This window comes from Anastrepha obliqua, chromosome 2 (assembly GCF_027943255.1).
Source record: "Anastrepha obliqua isolate idAnaObli1 chromosome 2, idAnaObli1_1.0, whole genome shotgun sequence".
NCBI classification, from domain to species: domain Eukaryota; kingdom Metazoa; phylum Arthropoda; class Insecta; order Diptera; family Tephritidae; genus Anastrepha; species Anastrepha obliqua.
In genome coordinates, this window is record NC_072893.1 from 72,591,174 (window position 1) to 72,614,808 (window position 23,635).

The 23,635-nt window shown below is 35.0% G+C and overlaps 1 protein-coding gene across 3 annotated transcripts in view; it reads right to left on the reverse strand.

Annotated features, from left to right (window-relative positions):
- LOC129237150 (uncharacterized) overlaps window positions 1-23,635 on the reverse strand; it is an 81,932-nt gene that overhangs the window by 16,985 nt on the left and 41,312 nt on the right. For all 3 annotated transcript variants that reach the window (XM_054871648.1, XM_054871649.1, XM_054871647.1), the window contains exon 3: window positions 3,040-3,147. In XM_054871648.1, coding sequence (XP_054727623.1) covers window positions 3,040-3,147 — 108 coding nt within the window. The remainder of the gene's footprint in view (window positions 1-3,039; window positions 3,148-23,635) is intronic.

The following is a 23,635-nucleotide window of genomic DNA, read 5'->3' on the forward strand; positions in this document are numbered from 1 at the left end:
GATTGAAATAAACAATTGACTTGAAGAAGGCCGAGAGTGGAATATTCTTGGCGACTGGAGTGGACTATTTTGGGTATTTAAATAGTCCATTCTACTCTGCATATAAGCAGAGTGCCAGACCCTAGAGGTAATGAAGGCAATGAAATATGTGGCATAAAATATTATTCAGAACGATGCTAAGGTACTTCGTCAATAAGTTTGTGGCCATTAGAAATCACTCTGCCTTGGCTTTCATGCTTTACTTGATGAGAAAATCTTAGAAAATCAGTTTATAGCAAAAATTTCACTTGCGAGTGCAGCTAACTAACAGCACTTGTATCTAAGCTTAGAGTTCAGTGAGACAATTATGCGCTTGTATAAAGGTGACTAGTATGCGAAACCACATAATTGGGTTCACCATGGTTTAACAGTTAAAATAGGACAAATGCTAAAATTTATGGAGAAAGTTGGAGTCAAAGAAATACTCTGAAGGGACGCAATGAATTCTGTAGGTAGCAGTGCAGGATCCCTTTATAATAATAATAATAATACGAAATTTTGGTTTGATGGCTGATAGGACAAATACAGGTAATTATCTATCGCAAAGTTTTTGTAATGTTAGCAGTTTGCCCTTTAAAAATATGCTACGATTGTGAATAATACAGTCTGTGTCAGAAAAAAGGAACCTGCCGTCGTGAACTTGACGCACGAGTTGCTTTAAATCATGGACTGGCCTTCCGTCAAGATGCGTTTTCATAGTTCCCTACACATTTTCAATGGGGTTGGCGTCTGAGGACTGGGAAAGTCAGTCCAATACTGTGACGCTATTTTCTTGTTTTGTTGTTTCTCAATATGTTTTTTTGAGAGCAGTGGTTTTGATGATGTGGGACGGTAGGATATGTTCGCCTCCTTCAGTTGACGTTCGATGGTGTTGATACTCACATCTATTCCCTTTGTAGCAAGAATTGATCCTGCTTGGCGTAGTCACAAAGAAGGGTCCCGCTTAAAAAGTTGGACGATCACTTTATCCTGCTTTTTTGTCGTCACTCGCTTCAAGCCGCGCTCGGAGTAGTCTTCAACATTTTTGTACACTTTATATCGCTGATTCCACATTACAACAAACTTTTTTGATTTTTTAATTATTTTGCCGCGGCTCTTTCGAATGCATGCCCCAAAACGCTTCGCGTACTTCTCTCTCATTTTTGTTTGGTTGCATTTACGGGAAAATTTCGAACGGCACTAACCTGAGTTAGTACTGGCGTCGTAGCCCTTGAGTGGGACTATTATGCAGCAAAAAGTAGAACGAAATATATGTTGAAGTTATCAGACAAAAACGGGTTTTTCTTCTGACACAGACTGTATATCTCTGCAGCCAGACTACGCTGGTTTTCCGCATTTCTCAGAAGTTGAATTCTTCATCGCAACCATTTTTGACTTTGGAAATTTGACACCTAAAGATATGCAAAAACTTGCAGCAAATATATTGTGCCGGTCATTAATTGCGCTTGATTTTCTCTTTTCTAAAAAGTTCATATTTCCATAGCAAAAATTGTCTGACTTTGGACATTTTACTCCTGAAGATATACAACGACTGTAGAAAATATTTCCGTCCAATTACCGATTTTGATTTATTTCCACTCTCCCTCCAATTATAAATCTCTTTCGCCGAAATTTGCTGACATTACAAATATTGCGCTTAAAAATATGCAACAATTGTAACATTTTTTGACTTTGTAAATCTGACGACGACTATAAGTATGCAATAATTTTAGAAAACATATCAATTTTGATTTCCATATTTCTTGCAAGTTGAAATCTCCATCGCCAAATTTTAAAATTTCGGAATTTTTTACGCTCAAAATATTTTTTTTTTCAGTTGTCAATTGCGCTTGATTTTCGAATTTCTGTTAAGTTAAAATTTTGCACCTGAAAATATGCAACGTTTGTTCAAAATATGTATTTCCTTTTAGTCACCGGCTGCGCTTGATTTCCGCATTTATGCCAAGCATTCGGCCGCCGTAGCCGAATGGGTTGGTGCGTGGTCACCATTCGGAATTCACTGAGAGGTCGTTGGTTCGAATCTCGGTGAAAGCGAAATTAATAAAAATATTTTTCTAATAGCGGTCGCCCCTCGGCAGGCAATGGCAAACCTCCGAGTGTATTTCTGCCATGAAAAAGCTCCTCATAAGAATATCTGCCGTTCGGAGTCGGCTTGAAACTGTAGGTCCCTCCATTTGTGGAACAACACCAAGACGCACACCACAAATAGGAGGAGGAGCTCGGCCAAACACCTAAAAGAAGTGTACGCGCCAATTATTTTTTTTTTTTTTTTTTATTATATTTTTAGTTATCAATGCCAAAGGGTGCGTTCTATTATACCTGTACTTATATTAAACTTTTATACTTTCAGAAGCATTCTTATCAGGTTCAGACACACCAACGAACACACCTGAATAAATGTCAATATTCATTTCCTTCTTCTACACTCAGCTATACTGAAATATGCACCATTTTGTATACATATTCACACGTGCGCTTAAGAATGAAAAAATATATTATTTTTCATAAAAGTTTTTTAGTATGTAAGGATATGATTAGCTTTTGAGAAAGAATGAATTGAATAATAAGCAAGAAATCAGCCATTATGCTGTCGTAATGAATCGTGACGCAAGTTACAACTGCCATACAACTGTCATTGCGAGGCTGCGTCAGTGGTGACAGCTTTACTGTTTTTGTTTATTAATTGTTTTTTTCGCGATTAGAGTCCTCTTTATTATGCACAACAGATTGCGTATGTTGGTAGCACAAATATATGCATACATAAATAAGACGACAAAGAATTAGTGTAGGCGATGATTGGCGAAATTAAGTTTTTTTTATGCCTTTTCGGAAATGAATTCCTTTACAAAAGTTATATAAAAATTATATATGTATATGTAGATTATGCGTGCGCAATTCAATGCAAATCTTTTTTTTCTTTTGAAGAATGTTTAATGAGTTTTTTTGTTTTATTTGATTTTTGTTTTTGTGCTTAAGTATTTACTGAACAATTCAACATACCTTTGTGATGTCTGGGAACAGCTCACGCAATAGACCAATCGTTCGTTTATTTCGTTCAGCGATTATTTGTTCTTGATCTTTGGCACCAAGCGTCAAAACATCCAGTTCCTGGAAAAATATAAAATTGGAAATGAAATTAAATGGAGCTCGAAATTAGAAATGATAATGAAATTGAAAAGAAAATCAGCTAACAGTAACGGAGTTTGAGTTTGGCAATGCAAATTGTATTTTATTGTCTCGAGCGTGCCACCCAATCCGTTTTAAAAATCAGCTATTACGCTACCATTACCTACTACATTCGCTCATTACAAGTGACTAACCAAAAATGCTAACATTACAAAAACACTGCTCTTAAGCATTTAAAATGTCAAGTGAAAGTTAATTTGGTGAGAAATATGAACGCGTTCAGTGTTTCAGCCAAATATTATATACAATTACGAGGGGGGCTAAAATCAGCAATAAGAAAAAGATCTGCTAACAGCTGCTATAAACAAATGAGCATTATAAAAATGCCAACAACAGACATTAACAACAATGAACATTTCAAATACATACATATGTACGTATTATGCAATTTTTAAATCCAAAACAAAGTGATGCAACGGTTTTTGTTGTCGTTGTGCTTGGTGTTGTTGCCACTGTCGGATGTGGAAACTCAAGTGTTCATAAGACCTCTGCAGTAAAACGGATTTTTTTCGAGACTAGTTCTGAACTAGTCCAGTTTTAGACTTAACTGGTCCAACCACATCTAACCTTCAAGAACGTTTATTTTTATCAACAATGGAAGATTCTACATAGCAAGTAACTGCTGCGTCAAACAGCACATTTGCAGTAGTTTTGTGCGGAACCCTGGTAACTATGCAATCGTGTCCCAAATGTTCCCTTTGCAACCCCTTTGCTTTTATTTGAAGCAAGTTATGATAATTTTTTACTATTGACATAATCCGTATGCACTAGGCATGCCAATATTAGCAGAAATTTTGATGCCGGGGTTACGGAATATTTCTAAAGTAACCCCGGGATTCACCTTGGAGCAGAGCTATTTTTAATTCGAGTAAAAATTTAACAACTAAAAGCATTTCAACAAACTATGCAATAAAACTGGCATCAAAGTATCTGAGACGCCCTCAAGCAATGGGATGTCCCAGATAAATTTTCCACTATTATTCAAGCCCAATACTATAAATCCAAATGCCGAGTGCTAAACGATGAAGCTCTGTCCGAGCTCATTGAACCTGTGTCTAGCGTCAAACAAAACTGTCCACTTTCGTGCCTTCTATTTTAAATTTTACGATTTACGTCGTACTAAACAATGTTTTCGATACTAGCTCAGTCAACGAAATTATTTGGAATCCTATCAGAATGAAACATCTACTAGACGAAATTATTTGGAGTCCTATCAGAATGAAACATCTAGTAGACGACCTTGACTGCGCCGTTGACATCGCTGTCTTATCACGACATGGCGGACACTTGCAGGGCAAACTGAATGTCGTAAGCTTTCAAGCCAAAAATGTAGAGCTGCGATTCAACGTCGACAAAAGTAGGTCCTCGAAAATCAAAACCTTGCTCCAAAATAGATTCACAATTTATGCAGAACCCATTGAAAATGTCAACAGCTTTACCTATAAAATCAGATTCATGCTAGAACCAAAAAAACCAAACCAGCCTTTGCAAGCCTTTTCAAACAGCTGACAATGCGCACGAAGCCTTGCATTTTTAGTTGGAATGTTAGATCCGGCCTACTATATGGATTTGGAACGTTTGCGGAAGTTGCAAACGTTTGTGAACGGATGCCTTAGAATCACTTTTTCTTAATGAGGAATTTTTAGAAATTGACGTATTTCTCTCATGGACTCAAATTAAGACGGAAGCGAGAAGTACGAGTAGACAATATTGGCAAACATTTCTTTCGGCATTAACAACACTCAACATTTAAGATATGCAAACTGATTCTAAAAATCACATATACGTATTAATACAGACAAATCCTAATACGACTTTTTAATTGGGCCTGAAAAATCATGTGATTCAAGGAAGCATATTTCCCAAATTTCCAACCTAATATATATACCTATGAAAAGAGACTTTTTTCAATTTCAAACGTAATAGCCATCGCTAACGATACATTTTTCCCATCTGTCAGGCAATTTTTGGATGCCGCGCCAAAAAAATTGGCCGTCTTTGGCCGCAAACCAATCATAGAGCAATTTTTTGTTTCTTCGTGAGAATTAAAGCGTTGCTCGGAAAGTGCAGTCTTTCAAGCGTTTGGAAATGGTTTTTTGGGTCACTCGCAACTGCTCTGCTATCATTTCTTGCTTTTGACCATCATCTTCATCCAACAATGCTTGCGGTCACGGTCCTCGTTCTCCACGCTAAAATCACCACTTCGGAATTTTTCAAACCACCTGAAGCGCTGTGCTCTACTTAGAGCATGTCCACCATAAGCTTCTATAAGCATTTGATGAGCTTGAAAAACGTTTTTCTTCAAGGCACGAAATCCGACATTTTTAAGAGCGACAAAAATGCATTGTTGTATGAAACGTAACAAACTATGAACTGAATATTGTTGACAGATGACAGACGAAAAAACAAGACATTTGGGAATGTTTAAAAATACTTCTAGCGACACTTCTATGGACTAATAGCTGACCGTCTCATTTCATAGGTAATTAATACAAAAAATCATTAAAAAATTAACAAAAATACAAAAAACAAATCCCCTAAACATTAAGTATGTTCGACTCCAAGAAGCAGTCATAAGAAATAGTATATAACTAAAGTCATATTTAGAAAGAAAAAAATTACTTATTTACATTAAAATCTTCCTCACAAAAAAGTTCGGGCTCATTAATAATTTCTTCATCCCGAAATTGAAAAATATCGGGATACCGGTATCCCGAGATTTATAGTACATCCCCAGTACACACATACACTCTCCGCCACTTGCGTGCATTCATAATTGTGTGCTTAATTTTAAGATGTACTGTGGCCGCACGTGCACACAAACATACATTTGTTTCACTTTTTTCGTGTAGTCAATAAGTGCAGTTTTGAGTGTATTTTCTCAATTAAGCAATTAACCCATTAAAACCGGAAGTTGTAAGCCAATCGCGTAAAAAATTACAATTCTTCTTTACATCACCACTTCCATACCATAACTGCACAAAAGCACAAAGTAATTTTTATTGTTTTATGAGGGCGATAACTTAAGAAGTCATTGTACGCCTTTACATATAGCCATAAATGAAATTGAAACCTCTGCCCGAGATTTTGGAAAGAGGCTGCTTTTAAGCTTACTTAGCTTAAACTAGCGATTTGAAAATTTTTGTTCCTCTATCTCCCTACCTCTTTGTACAGGTTAATTTCCCAAAATGTCGAATGGATAATGATGGGACTTTCATGGTCAGGCAAAGAGCTTTTCGTATAGTGCCTTAAGTTATTTGGTGTCGGGGAAATGTTACCGCCGAGCTGATGCTGCTCTCGCATATTTCGAAAAATCGGGTATATAGTCCGACTGGGCTCATATTTGAAACCGATATATGGTTGGAAGAAGAATATATTTAAGAGAAATAAGTGCGCTAAATGGTATTTATGTTTAGAAAGATATTCAATTAAATAAAACCCTAGTCATGTGAAAAGAAGGCCAAATAATTTCTCTCGAAAACATATTAAATTTACGGAGCAAACACAAAACAAATGTGTAATACAAGAAGGGAAAATAATGCTGGGTCACTTTGTACATTGAAGTTGCAACTGAATGGCAATCATTTAAAGAGTCTAAAATGGGTTTTGTGAATTTGCAGTTTTTCGCAAGATCAGAAGAAAATCTAAGTGTTTGATTTTGAATGTGGTTTGAATGATTTGCTGAATTATGTTATTATAAAATGTCCTCCACCTCATATAGGTCTAGTCAAGGGAAGAGCACTTGCTTCAATTTCTCTACCAGCCAAACGGTTAAGTTAGGCTATAAGGTTGCCTTAATGGATGGTTGTTCATTCTGATACAAATTTGAGAATTGAATAGGAATAGAAAATAGGAAAAGAGAGGAGAGAAGGAGGGAAGTAGGGGAATAGAAGCTTCATACTACTGTTGAAATTCATCTGATGGGTACTATGGAAACCTGCCTAAACCCGCCAAAATGTCTAAATCTTAGCTCCGCGAAGGCAAGATAGCTATGGATAAAGTGCTGAGTTAATAGCAACTCATCATCCAGACAGCTGCTGCGACTCGAAGTGATGCCACGTTTCATTGCGTGAATGCCAAATGGACAATGTCTGAAAAGCACACTCACAAGAGCTGAGACTTCGTCGGCTTAAAACGGCTTTCCTGAAGCGCTTCCATTTCACCCAGTGCCAGAGGTGTGTCGCGAACTTGCAGGTTGGAGTACTCGCTGAGTTGCTGCGAAACCCACTTTTCCAGGATTAGATCACAGGTAGTTAATAAAAATCCAGTCCTCTTATTTTGTAGGGAAATCGCATCTCGGATCTCCTGCCTAGCTGGCACATTCATACAGCAGTTTCCTGAATATCCGAATGAACTCTGCTGAATTCGACCAAAACAATGACGATCGATCTACGAAGGCTCCTTTTATTCTACAAGGTGGCGTCAAATTATTCGTTCAATCTTGGTTTTGAGTAATTTCTTTGTAATAAAAAATAAGATGATTTTGGGTAATGGAAATCTTTATTTTGACTTTTATGCGCTCCATTGCTTGTCTGTTTGTACGCATATAATGCATTTTTGTACTTATAATTTACAAATGTCAAATATGATTTATGGACGACGCCATTTGCAAAAATTATAAATCGTTGGATTAATTTTGAGTGAACCTGTATATAGTATGAATTTTGGATTAATAAGGTGCCTATTTGAAGTAGCTCAAAAATCGCGGTGATGTTGACAATTTTTTTTGTTGTTGTTGGCGGTTTTGTGTATTTTATCCATACAAAAAAATTTTGGTGATTCGTTATAAAAAATAAGAATTATCAAAAACCAAAACGAATTTTAACCTACTTTCAATTCAATGGGTTGTGTACCAAGAATTTTTGTGACTAAAAAATTTGAAATATTGAGTTATATAATTTTTGTTAGACAAAAAAAAAAGTATCAACCAAAAACAAAGTTGGCTTATTGACTTTGCGCCATAAAAAAGTTAAATAAAAAGTAAATATATAGTCAAAACCTTGCAATGTACACTGGCGTCTAAGCCTTTCAGCTTCGCTCTGACTCTAACACTTCTATTCTACATTTTAGTACGATAATATTTATTATATTTAACCGAGATCACATCTGATTTTTGATAAAACCGATGTGTGACGGTTTCGCTTCAAAATAATATTATACAAATTTCATTAAGTTGTTCCTGAGTCTGGCTGATTGTACGATTTCTGGTTTTATTTCCTGTCTCTCTGTATGTTTAATTAGTCATTAATTTTTGGTTAACTCGAATTTCATAGCTTCGTAGGTAAACCATATTTTTGAGCTGATAGTATCAAACGGTAATTGCGCAAAATATAATTAAAGATATTTTTATGTATGTATGTATAACATGCTACATTTTCTTAAGATTTGCAAAATTTACATATCTAGTTCTTATATCAGTTAATGCAATCAGCCAAACATCTGCATTTTTATTGTCATAAAACAAGTTTGTAGTCAATTGTAGAACTGAACTCAACATGAACCCAGCGGTTGTGTTAACCCCTTTCGGTTTGATTTAGTAATGAAAAAAAGTGCATGAAATAACCATTTTATGAACATTAACTTTTTAAGGCTGAAACCTCACAGACTAACAACAATGCGCCCGTGACTTGTACCAAGAACCTTTAACGGTAAACCATATGTGATAGAGATCTGTGATAATTCCACAAATTAAAAAAATGTTGCCGAATTCAGTAAATTAGAAATTTTAAACTAAATTAATTATCATATTCAACAGTGGCATACGGCATGAAAAACCAATGACGAGCTAGACTCGTCATTTTACCGGAAGGGGTTAAGTGAAATGCTATAGACATAGGTATGACTATGATATTTTGTCTGTTTCGAAACTTTCTGCTACCTTTAAGCTATTAATTAAAAAGAAACTTTATTTTGCAGTGAAGTATTGTACATCTATTAAGCCGCATGGCTTCTAGGCTAATAGATCAACGCCACTAATTTTGAGAGTTTTTTTTTTAAATTGTGTGCGTTTGCTTTTAATGATAGACTTCAAGTCAATTACGCAATTTATGTTTCCAAACTGTCTAGTTTTTCGTTTCACACTATTTTCTTAAAATGGTTAAAGTCGTGTCTTTACCGTCGTAATTGTGCAATCGTTTCCTCCCATTCTTTTACCGGCCTTCATTTGGGCACTACATATATCTTCTATAATAAACTTGCAATATAAGAAGCTGTCCGTATGTTGGGTGCCGAGTTTGACTAAAGTCAATAAAAGGCATTTGCCAACTTCAAGGAAGTGTTTGATGTTTGTCATAGGTTTGAGAGGCACTTTTTAAGCATGAAAAAAAAACACGGATTCAACACGAAAGACCAAATATAAACAAATAATCGTTGAAATGGGCTTCTCATGTTGAAATAAAGTCGCAGAAAGCCGAAGTAGGTTATACCGACACCCATCATATGCTGAAGAATTCACCCCTTTGCTATTTCTCCTTCATATATTTTAAGATAGCAAGGTAATAAGGTAACAACAATATTTTGAGACCCTCCATTAATTATATTAGTTGAAGGCAATAGAATAATTTGAGAAATTTTCAATGAACTTCGTGGAGATGAATACAAAATAAATAAATAAATATTCAAAAAACAATTTCATGATGCTCCTTAACTTTATCGATATTAACTTTTTAATTCTTTTTCTTTAACTGAAAACATATTGGTGAAAACAAAAATATTTAGTGAGCATAACAATTAAGGTCTATGGTTTTACTCGATTTATCGTAGACGTGCAATGACAGACAGACATTGCTTAATAATTTTCTCCCATAAATCTGGAAATTTTGGTGTACCTACGTATCTACCATTCACGAGAAAAAGTTATTCAGTATAGTTATGAAATAATTGAGTTATACATACATATATACTTATACATATGGCATGGTTTCTACGAAAATCTCTATATTTAAGAGAAATGTATACCTTCCTAGCAATGCTTTCTCAAAAGTTAAGAATCAACACACTCTTAAAAATATTATTAGAGTTTATATAATTTACAGATGCATCAAGTGGTTTTTCTCGAAAATGTGCCTTTCTTCTACATTAAGGGTCATTCAAAATGGAATAAAACAAGCTGTGTGGTTAAATTTCAAGGGCCGATATTGAATGTAAATCACACCTAAAAGTCAAGTTTTTGTCTGCATTTCATTTGACATTTTTCAATTTCAGATTAATTCAATTTGAACCATGCAAAGACACTCAATCGAGCAACGCGTTAAAGTTATTCAGGCTTATTATGAAAATTTTCGAAGAAAATCATCTTCAGTGATGAGGCACATTTTCACCTCAGTGGATTCGTCAATAAGCAGAATTGCCGCATTTGGGCGAATGATAATCCAAGAGTGATTGCCGAAAAACCAATGCACCCACAAAAAGTGACTGTTTTGTGCGGTTTATGGGCCGGCGGCATCATTGGGCCGTATTTTTTTCTAAATGCGGCCGGTCAGGCAGTTACTGTGAATAGTGTTCACTATTGTGAGAGGATAACGAACTTTTTATGGCCCGAATTGGAAGATATGGATGTGGACGATATGCGGTTTGAACAGGATGGTGCCACTTGTCACACAGCTAACGAAACAATGGCGCTTTGATGGCCGAATAATCTCACGTCGCGGCGATGTCAATTGGCCGCGAAGATCATGTGATTTGACACCGTTGGACTTCTTTTTTTTGGGTTATTTGAAAGAAAAGGTGTCGATAGCCAGCAACAATTCAAGAGCTAAAGGATGGGATAATTCGGTACATTAGCGGCATAGAATCTCAATTATGCCTCAGCGTCATCGAAAATTTGGACCATCGGATGGACATGTGCCGCCGAGACCGCGGGGGCCGTATGGCCAATATTTTGTTTTATGCGTAATTGAACTATACCAATATTATCATAATAAGGAGAAATGATAATAATTTCCTAAAAATATTATATTTTATTGAAAATCAATACCGGCCCTTAAAACTTAACCACCCATTATAATATTAACGAAATATTTTTTTAAGTGCGCCACTTCCCCGCACGGTGGCACGGTTCTGAAATATTCAATTTTAATTTTCTCTGCTACATGTATTCGACTAAAATTGAGCAATGGTCTGAGTTACATTGACTCTGAGGCCATCGATCATTTGCGGCTTATTGAAATGAACCTTAAACTTCAAAAAACTTTACAAACAAAAGTCTGGAGTGGCCAAATGACGGATAATTCAAGTTACTACCGCGTGACTACCATACCACAAGGCTTTTCTTAATAAGATTGGATAATTTGTATGCGCATCCGATTGACCATGTAATTTGTCATTGTGATTTGGTATCATTTACTGAATTATAAACAACAGATTTGGCGTGCGCCGTTAAAACAGCAAGACCGCCACAGCCAGTCAGAATCGACCCATCCCTTTTAACGAGTGCTAAATAAGTCGAGCCGTTATGCTGCTACAAACAATTGCTATATGAACAAAGTAATCGTACCCTAGAGCATTGCTCTTTATGGGTATAAATCTAGTAAATTCGCAACATCCTATTATATAATATTAGACACATACATAAGTCTATACATAGCCATGATAGTTATTTTTATTCTTGCTCGCTGTTAAATTTGTTTCATAGTTATCACATCTGTTATATTGGTAAAGGTCACGTTTCTTGGTTAACAGCTTAATTCAATTACTTGTACGATACATATGGTTACAAAACCAAATAAAAAGAAAACATACATACAACGCTATAGTGATCGCTCTTGTCGTGACACCACGAACCGACGACTAATTGAAGTAACAACAATCTTTGGAAAATGCCTCAATGTTGTGGGTTGTGTGCATTGAAGTTCATTGAACATTGGGACAGACTCCCAGCATTGTTTGACAGTGCAAAAGTAGAGACAACAGAGTGAGAAAAAGGCAGCACACAAGAGGGGTTATATAATTATATATATATATATAAACAAAGTTGCCACATATATTGAAGGTGGCCTAGTAGCTCAGTAGCTGTATACAGAGGAATGTTTGGTGTTTTGTAATTTATTAAATCATATATATGGGTTTTCCAATAACAGGTGTTATTTAAATATTCTGGACAACGTTTATTTTCAACAAGACGGCGCTTCGTGCCACACAAGCAACGAAACCATTGATATTTTACGAGAAAAGTTTTCGGACCGTGTTATCTCTCGAAGTGGTGATCACAATTGGCCACCGAGATCTTGTGATTTAATACCTTGTGACTTCTTTTTGAGGCCACGTGAAAGAGAAGGTCTCCGCCAACAGTCCAGGGTCGATTCAAGACCTCAAAGATGGAATTCGTAAGGCTATCGAGGACATACGGCAGCCACTTTGCAATTCCGTTATGGAAAATTTCATGAAAAGGATATTGTCTTGTAAGCGTGGTCGTGGTGGTCATTTGCCTGATGTTATTTTCCACTATTAACGGCATATCTTCCTCTTTATAATGAAATGAACATCCTATAATTTATATTAAAAAATAGCATTTTTCTTTGAATATCAAAGTAACACCTCTTATTGGAAAAACTATTTTACTAAAAATTAGACCTAAGTAATACAGCGTTGGTATCAAGGCAAGTATTTTTAAGAAAAATATTTTCCTAAAACAAAACAAAAATAGCAACTTCTTATGAATTTCACTTTTTTATTAAGATATAGGTGTGAAATGAAAGGTGCTTGTACAAGCTTTATCAAATATATATATCAAATTTTTTATCTAGTGTTGCCACCTTATATTGATTATATAAATGGCTGACATATTTGAATACTACATGAGATGAAAGGTGTTTAGCAAAGCTTTAATAAAAACTATTTTTAGCTGGTGTTGCCATATGTTTCTTATAACAAAAATAGCAGCTCATGGCACATTTCATTTGAATACTGAATTATAGATATAAAATGAAGGGTGTTTAAATAAGTTTCAATAAAAAAATATTTTTAGCTGGCGTTGCCACATGAGTTTCATTACAAAAATAGCAACTTACGGCACATTTCATTTGAATACAGAATTATAGATATCAAATGAAGGGTGTTTAAATAAGTTTCAATAAAACATATTTTTAGCTGGCGTTGCCATATGTTTCTTATTGCAAAAATAGCAACTCATAGCACATTTCATTTGAATACTGAATTATAGATATCAAATGAAGGGTGTTTAAATAAGTTTCAATAAAAAAATATTTTTAGCTGGCGTTGCCACATAATTTTTATTACGGTAATAGAAACTTATGACTCAAGTCATTGGAATATTACATGAAGAGAAAGGTGCTTAGACAAGGTGCTTTGATAAAAAAATACTTTTAGTTGGTGCTACCACCTAATTTAAAACCTACTACGTTTGCGAAAACTTCTGTATCAATTTAAAAAATTTATTTCAACACGGCGCCTGCGTAATCAGTATAGATGTAAATATATGTGAATCAATATATATATAAGTACATATTTTAAAATAAAAAATGTCAACTAATAAAAAAACCGGTTTTTCTTCCCGTTTAAAAAATTGAATGATGGCATGCGGTTTTTTTAATTTTATAAGCAAACGAGGCACCGCATACCAGCTAGTTAATAATAAAATTAACTAATTATGATTAATATAGTTTTATAAATTAATTGAACAGCAAATATTTTTTTTAAATAATTGGTTTTCTCTCTCTTTATGTTTCATACATTTACATATGTAAATACATATATAGTATTCTCAATCAAGTTCAAAAATTAAAAAAAAAACAATCCCGCTGCATATTTGGCAACTCTAAACATAAGTCATTTACTTTTGTGTAGTTTGGTTTTTGCGGTGATTTGCGTGCAGTTGCAATAATAGCAGCGGTAGTTTAGCGAATTAACACATTGAGAGCTAGCTGACAAACCGCAGTGTTAACCTCAGAGGCGCATGCAACATATGGTGGCACGCTGTAGAGCAAATTGGCAAAGTGTGCGCTGTTGATTGCTGCTAACTGCGATGGCACGAGTTGAAAGTGAAATTTATAATAATTATTAAGCTTAACACAATAAAGCTGTTGAAATCAATACTTATGTAATTTGATAATAATCGTAACAAGTTTCATCACAAGGGCAACGGCATGAGGCGGTTAGTTAGCGGTTACTGTGTTTCATAGACAACCTTCATGTCGCCATACTTGATTATAATAAAAATATCTCACTTTTTCGACAAAGAGAGTTTTTTTTTATAATATATTTTTTTCTATACCCTATTAAAGCCTATTTTCATCAAGAACTTAAATGCAGTTAGAAGTAAAGTGTCAAAAATATCAAAAAGTTAACTCCAACAGCTGATTACTTACATACTAGGTTTGTCGATAACAGAGCTTTTTGTGTTTTTACTTGAAAGGTGTTATGAAGGCAAATTTCAGGCTTTTGGTTTCGTTTTTCAGAATTCGTTATTTCGAAGTAATGGAAATTATACTTCTTTTATTAAAAAGCATATATATATATATAAGGTAAACAGGTAACGTGCTTTTGCTAAAATGTAAATTTTATTGCGGACCCTAGTGAAATACCCATCCAGTAAAATAGTTTGTCCGGGAAAATATTTGCTTAAGACGGTAAATCCATAGTCGTAGGTGTGAAAGCTTTAAGACTAAAGTTGAATAAAATTAATATTCTGATGTAGATTTCGACAGAAGAGCTCTTGTATGACAGGATTTGCTGCGGACATTTCTTTAAAAAGGAAATAGAAATGGGCGTAGCTATTTTGACTAATAAAATGTATATTTTATTATAGATTTGGGCAGAATATCTATTCACTATTAATGCTTGTTCCGAAAATGGTTTTTTGTTTGAGAAGAAAGTCTCAGAAATTCGCATGACAACTTAAGTAGAGTGAGCAACTAAAACTGTATAGCGACTTCTACTTTATTAAAAGCTGAATGATATAAAGAGTTTGTACTACATATTGAAGGTGATACATGGACGCTCTGGTAAATATTATATTAAGCCTTTAACAGCAAGAAACATCTTATCTTTTGCGACAACTCAGAAGTAGTTGAAAACTTGGAAATAAAAGGTTTTTCAGTAAGAGCGCTTCAACTTTTTTGTTGAATAAAACACAAACGGTTTGACTTTTTTAACTAATTTTTTTTTATTATCGAGTTTGAACATATACATTTAAGTATGAAATTTAATTTCTTTTACATGACCACCGCGTGCACGTTTTACGAAGTCCAATCGTTGAACCCAATTTTCGATTACTCTTTTGCATAAATCGGCCGAAATTCCAGCAATTTCGCGTTCAATATTGGCTCTGAGCTCACAAATCGTCGCCGACTTGTTACTGTAGACCAATGACTTCACATAACCCCAAAACGGGACGGCTTGTTAAATAGAACGTAAAATGGCCGTAATGCTCTTAAAGAAGCAACAACAGAACGATTATTTTCATAAAAAATTTGCACGATTTGCAATCGTTGGTCAAGTGTGTAGCGTTCCATGATGAAATGTATACTAATGAAGTTTACAAATGACAAGCGAAAAATAAAAAATATTGCGTCGTTCGCCCTCCCTATCGGAAAAAAGTTGAAGCGCACCTATTGAATAACCCTATACTTATTTAACCTCTAAATCTATTTGAGTTCGCTATGAAATGATTAGACCCCAGAGGTTTCAATATCTTAGAATAAGTTACTTTGTGACACTTTTAAGTATTAAGAGATAATCGGCTCCTAAAACGCCAGTTACAAAGCTTGCTAAGTTCTAATTGAAGCATCGATGAACCAGGGTAAGAGATTTATATCAGAAACCCTTTAATTAAGTTTTAAGATAATTGGATTACAGAAGAAATATAGCCGAGGAAGTGCAAGTAGAAATACCATTAATATTGTATATAAAATGTATAATAAAGGTCTTAAAATGCTGCAGAACTAGAAATAAAGGCTTTCGAAAAACACCATCCTATTTACAAATACTCGTACGACTTGAAACAGCCAAACAATTAGCTGATCAAAAATATCAACAATATGTACTTTTCCTAAATAATGTTGAAGATATGAAAGTTGCAGTAAAGAACTATTTCGGAGCTCGAAATTCTCTTTGCTAAATTCTCTGGGCCAAGCGGGTTTTTAATTTTAAATTTCTGAAGTTCTAAAGTTCCTGACTAATTTTAAGTACAATATAAAAACTGTTAGAACTTATCACTTAGTTTTCTGCATTACAACTCCACTGCAAAACTATTTAGCTATTTTTAAAATATTCTTTCTAAGTATTCCTATTGTATATTGCCATTGGAAAATATTACATTTTTGACAAAGCGAATCTATTAAAAGTGGTGTCAGTAAATCAGTTAAGTTGTTCTTTTTCATTCATCGCGTCCATGTGGCTGTCAGCTCAGAATGAAACAAGGCGAATTCATTATTTGTTTTCTAGTTTCTCAATACTTCTCAATACAATTAAACGTACAGAACAGTGTTGTGGGTCTAGTGCCACCACTTTTAATGAATGCGCCTTGAGTTTTGACAATAAAATTTGGCGAGACGGACACTTCCTTGGACACTCTATTTCGCTAATAGAAACAATTTAATGCTCGGCAATTTATTCCAAAAACGCCCTGAAGTCACAATTTTTTTATGGAAGTATCTTCCTTAGTACGGCTTCAGAATGAACACTCAATCTAAAACCGGAATATTGTGGTTTTTGAATTTATATTTCTTTCGCGGAAAATCTGAACGATATGTCTAAATGGTATATACACTGTGTTACACAACTATAATACAAGGAGTTATTGGCAAGTTGTGATTTGTGTCTTATTTAATTTTGTTAATTTTTTATGAAAATGTTGTTGTTTCTCCTACAAAAACCATATAAATCCAAGTTTGAAAATTTGTGCAAACGAACAAAAAGAAAAAAAAGAAAAATTCAAACAACAAAACTTTCAGCTAAACTTCATACTTTTAATCAGAATTTTCATAAAAATTTCGAGTATGCAGTTTCATAGCCCATGGAATTTTATGCAAGTTTTAAGTGGTTCAAAAATCACGTTGGCGCTACAGCTTTGTGTGAGCTTTGGCCTTCTCAACAAAATGTATTCAAAATGTCGCCATTCATCGTTGTTGTCTTTGACTGCTCTACAGATTTTTCCCAAAATATTTTTTTAAATATATGCAGTTTGGCTTTGCCCTCTTCACTTAATGCTCTCCACTCTAATCCGGAGCACAAAACTGGTCGAACTACAGATTTATACATCACAATTTTGCAAGGTCTATTAAGCAGCTTCGATTTGAAGAGTTGTGAAAACGAGAAGTATGCTCTATTGGCTGCTTGTATTCTTTCGTCAATTGTGACGCCCATTGAGTTGTCATATCTTAGTTTAAGTAACAAATATGTAAAAGTTTTCACCGCCTCAAATTCATATGTTCCGCATAGTATCTCATCTTTTCTGGACAACCACATATATTTGGTTTTTTCCTCATTAATTTTCAATCCAATTTCATGGCTTATGGGGATTGTCATTAAGCAAGTCATGATATGCCGGTTTTCTATCATATATAAAACCTATATCATATTAAATTAAATTAATAATTCTTAGAACAAGTTTTTCAGTCTGATTTCTAGTTAAACTACGCTTACTCTCAAATTTGCTGCATTCAATTAAGTTTAAAGATTCATAACAGGCAAATTAGCATTGAACAACTGGAACTTATTTTGTTTGTATAGTTCCGGATTTGACGGCGTCTGAGGTATGTTGTAAAAACTGTTTACATTCTTAATACTGCCATCACTGTTAACTTAACATATGCTTACATTCTTAATACTGCTATCACTGTTAACTTAACATATGCTTACATTCTTAATACTGTTAACTTATTAACATATTCTGTTAGGGCAGCAAATTTGACTTAACTGAGTGGTGTATTCTGAGAGTGAACGCATTAACGCTTTGATACGACAACAAATTCATAGATATATGCCCTTAAATGATCGTTAAGTGTTAACAGAAGTAAAAGCTATGTGAAAACTTAAGCTTTGATGTAAATTTCTGGGTGCATATATTTAGTTACAATAACGCATGAAAAGCAATGTTGCAAAGTCGGTTGAAGTTTTTAAAAAATTGATTTCGTTTTTTTGTTTCTAAGACTTCTTCCACTTTTTCTTGTTTCCCAACTAAGTATGGTTATAACATTCAAGTCAATTTCAATCAAAGTTTATTGCTGCACGGCTTTAAACATTAAATGCTGTCAAAACTAAAACGCAAAGCACACTTGGGAATTTTCCAACGTTAGCAGTTAAACTCGCGCAACAAGAACGTTTTGTATTGCGGAAGTATTTCGTTAGAATAAATTTGAACTAAAAGTTTATAGCTCCAGTCGCATGTATAGCATTGAGAAATCATTAAAGTTCATAACAACTACTCGCACTCAACTAATCATTCATCGACTTTATACGAAAATCCATTAACATTTTGCACAACTTCAACAATTGGCTTTGGAAATGCGCCTCTTGCATGCAAGTATGTTTGTTTGTATGTATGCATGCATGTTTATTATCTTGTTAGCAATGCTAAAGTGTCATCGATTTTTGACAGCAATGATTTACTAACAAAGCCAATAAAAATTAATAGCGCTGTTAATTTCGCGCATCCATGTTTGCACAAAATACATTTGTCCATTTGTATGCAGCGATGTAAGCCAATTCTTTTTTTTCTTTCACTATGAACGAACGACTTTGGTTTTCAGCATTGATTTTGGAATGCGCATTGATTTTTACGCAGACAAAAAAATATTTGTCATTAGCTTTAATTCTTCGTTTGCCGTTGGCGCTGACATTAGCACGCATACGTGCATATATTTGTTTATATATTTTACTGAGGTACGAGTACCATCACTCACTGTCGGTTACTTTGCTAGCGAGGCGCACGCGTTTCAACAGTTACTAATTCGTCCACCACCTTAAGTCGGTGAAGGTCATAAAAATTGTTAATGCAACATTGTTTTTTTTTTGTTTTGTTTTTATCGTTAATCCATTTCATTATAAACGCGCTTTCGGCAATCGGCGTTCGGACATGGCATTCAGGTGTGTACAATGCGTGCACATACAAACATACTCGCACACGCAAGTATAAATATTAAATTAATGAAAAATCAAAATTATGTACGTATGTACTTATATACATATTTATATACTCATATGACTAAGTACCAGCGTGCGTAAAATGAACTTGCAACACTTTGCACTAGTCTTTGATTTCTAAAATATACTTTTCCCTATGTTTGTGTGTGTGTATGCGTGTGTTTCGCTTCGTGTTAACGCGCCCATAAAAAGCTGGAATTGGCACGCTTAGTGATTAGTGGTGTCTATATTTAATAAAACATTCTTTAATGAGATTTAGTGAGTAGTCATAAAAATCATAAATATCCCCCATTAAACGCGGTGGTCAACTACATACATCGCCAGCCGTATTGTACAATAAAAATGGCGTTATTGTTTTAAGCGCTGCTACTTAGTATTAATATTGCTACTAAATACTATATTTACTTGTAAATGCACATATAATATATATGTGTATGTGTGTTTATCAGCAAGAATTCATTTAATTGTTTCGACATTGGAACTCATTATCTCTGAGTTTATGAATGTATTAGCATTTATTTAAAAGTATTTAAATATTTTATTAATTCGTTGTTTTTGTGGCATGCAAGAGTAGTAAAATAAGATTCAATTAATCAGAGTTATGGAAAATTAATTTGAAAGGTTAAGAATGTTTTGCTTTAAGGCAAAAGGTTATTATAGAAAATTACTTTTCAAAGTAAGGCTAAAAGGCAAGCTATCGAAATTCGATAGCTTCGAGCTTTTTCAACTCGCTCTGGCTGAGTGCTAACCTTGACCGAGAGAAGGTAAAAAGGTGCATTTCAGTATATGTAGCTTATCACAATCAGCATTCTAGAGGATCCAAAAGCATTGTGCTGGTCCAAATTGTTATAAACAGGACCACCAAGCTAAGATAGTTTACCGTAGAAGGTTGATAGTAGAAATATCAGAAATTCGATTTTATTGGGCTTAAGCTATGACCTGGAGACGATATCAGCCTGGAGATCGAACGGAGAACAGGGGTTACTATGGGCTAAGTAAGCAATTGAGTAGTCGAGCCCTCTCTCGCATGACCAAACTGACACTTTACAATACGCTCATCATACCCATGTTGGCATGGGTAGTGTCACAAAGTGATGCAGCCGGTCTTGGGGTGTTCGAGAGAAAAGTTCTTCGTAAGAACATCGGTCCTGTGCGCGTTGGCGAAGACTACCGTTCAAGAATGAACCACGAGCTGTATGAGCTCTACACCGACGTTGACGTAGTTCAACGCATCGTCATCCAACGCCTGCGTTGGCTAGGGCATGTCGTGCGTATGGATGAAGAAGCTCCAGCAAAGAAGGTGTTCGAGGGCGAAGTCCAAGGGAGCCGATGCAAAGGAAGACCATTGCTCCGCTGGAAAGACCAGGTGGAGCAAACCTTATGCTCGCTTGGTGTACAGAATTGGAGAAGGCGCGCAGGGAGCAGAGGCGCCTGGAGAGAGCTAGTGAGGTCGGCCGTAACTCGGTAACGGGTTGTTATGGCCACCTAAGTAAGTAAGCTATGACCTAATATGTTAAAAATTACATATTTAAATATTCTTCTTCTTTTTCTCCTTGCTTGGAAGCCAGCGATGTTGATGATCTTTTCTTTAAGAAATCTCACCAGTCTACACAAAAAAATTACTGGATTAAGAAGGTGGTTTTTGACTACGTTAAGGTCGCTGAACTCAAATTGTTGTAAAACAGCGCTCGACCAGCAAGTTGAGACAGTTTATCGTACCGGAAGGTGTCAAGAGGCTAGTCCAGCGCACAACCTTCAAAAAAATAGTTTGATTTTTATTTAAAATTTGTCCTAATACCTTTAAAGTTACTATCCGACAATTGTCATCTTCTTCTTGAATTGTTTGCTTGTTGGCCGATCCTTCAATTATTTGGATGATTTTTTAGAAAATCTCACCAGATTGCACGAAAAAAGTAATATACTTTCTTAAGAAAATTTTTTTTTAGTCTAGTTTGTGCTCGCTGAACATGAAAACGAGTTTAATTTATTTTTTCAGAAACGCGTTTGCGAGATGTAGGCAAAAAATCTGTTTTCTAGGTTTTTTGCAGTTATTTAATATACAAAAAAACTGCAGATAAAATAAGCCTTTTATGGATATCACTCGAAAGGTATATTCCATCTCTTTGCATTGATAGATATTTTTATTACTTTTGCGACAATGCGAATGGTACTTTTTGAGTTATGGGTATTTGAATTAAAAAATATGGATATTTTGAAGCATTTTTAAAAATGTTTAACTTTTATTTATTCTGTTTAACCAGATTGCTACCTAAATATAATTTCAAATTATCACATAATGAGTTTTTTTTAAATAATTGCTAAATATGTACGTATAACTGTTCCTGTTGTTTCTATCTAGTCTGTAAAAAACTTTGTATTTCTAGACTTACTAAATTAATAAATGAATTTGAAGTGACGAATGGACACAAACGCTTCGAAATGCCGTAGAGTGGTAGCAGAGAAAGAGGAAGGCCTCCACTTCACTGCAAGAACCATGTGGAGAAGGAATTGGCTTCACTTGGCATTTCTAATTGATAACCCACGTGAATTGATAACACGTGAAAGCAATGATTGACGCACTTTATGACGCACACTCGCGCAACATCGTTTAGACAGTTACTGTGCTCATAAAGAAGAAGAAGAAGGAAAAAGTTTGCTAAAAGCCGACAAAGAGCTCAAAGGCAGCATTCAGTGCGAAATGGTAGCTATATTGCATGAGATGCTGCAAGACATGATGGGAAAATTGCGAAAGCGAAAATAACTCACTTTTGTATTACTACTTAATCGATTTTGGTTTTGGAAACTAGTGGCACATAAATTTTAAAAGTGTAAAGGTAAAACTTTTGTCATTAGGAGTCGGCTTAAAACTGTAGATCCTTTGTGGAATAGCATCAAAACCCACACCACAAATACTAGGAAGAGCTCGGCCAAACATCCAAAGAGGGTGTAAACGCAAATTATATATATGGATGTTTAAATTTTAAGAGCTGATATTGAATGATTTTTTCTGCATTTCATTTGACATTTTTCAATTTCAGACTAATTCAATTTGAACCATGGAAAGATATATAATCGAGCAACGCGTTAAAGTTAGTCAGGCTTATTATGAAAACGGGCGTTCAAATCAAAATGCATATCGCGCACTTCGTGAAGAAAATCATCTTCACTGATGAGGCACATTTTCACCTCAGTGGATTCGTCAATAAGAAGAATTGCCGCATTTGGGCGAATGATAATCGAAGAGTGATTGGCGAAAAACCAATGCAAGGCCGGCGGCATCATTGGACCGCATTTTTTCCAAAATGAGGCTGGTCAAGCAGTTACTGTGAATAGTGTTCGCTATCGTGAGATGATAACGAACTTTTTATGGCCCGAGTTGGAAGATATGGATGTGGACGATATGTGGTTTCAACAGAACGGTACCACTTGTCACACAGCTAACGAGCCAATGGCCCTTTTGCGCGAAAAATTTGATGGCCGAATAATCTCACGTCGCGGTGATGTCAATTGGCCGCCAAGATCATGTGATTTGACACCGTTGGACTTCTTTCGTTGGGGTTATTTGAAAGAAAAGGTACGTCGATGAGCTAGCAACAACTCAAGAGCTAAAAGATGAGATAATTCGGCACATTAACGGCATAGAACCTCAATTATGCCTCAGCGTCATCGAAAATTTGGACCATGGGATGGAGATGTGCCACCGAGGCCGCGGCGACTATTTGGCCGATATTTTGTTTTATGCCTAATTGAACCATACCAGTATTCTCATAAAAAAGAGAAATGATAACAATTTCTCAAAAAAATTGGATTTTATTCAAAATCAACACCGGGCCTTGAAACTTAACCATCCTTTAGGGGGGAGCCTGGTTTATAAGGTCAAAAAAATCAATTTGTTTTTTTCGTTTTAAGCGATTCCTAATATATTTCAGAATATTCACACAAAGTTACAGAACCTAATTCTCAATATTTCCGTAGATACGAAGCCAAAGGTAGGCGAGCGTTAGGTAGTTACGCTGTGACCGGACAGCTATAGTATAAACTTTATCTTCTTTTCTCGACTTTTCATTTTTATGATTTCTTTGAATTGGCGTACATGAATGAAAAAAACTAATGAACTTTCAGTATTAAATTCTCTTCTATTTCAACTAAAAAAATAGATAAAAAAAATTTTTCAACATTTTTATACCAAGTTGAAGTGAATTTTTTTTTATAGAAAGGTATTTTTTTCTTTAAAACCTCCAAAAAGTTGAAATTTTGGAATTTCTCTCAGTTTTCTTAGTTCATCTAGAATAAAAAATCATGATAATTA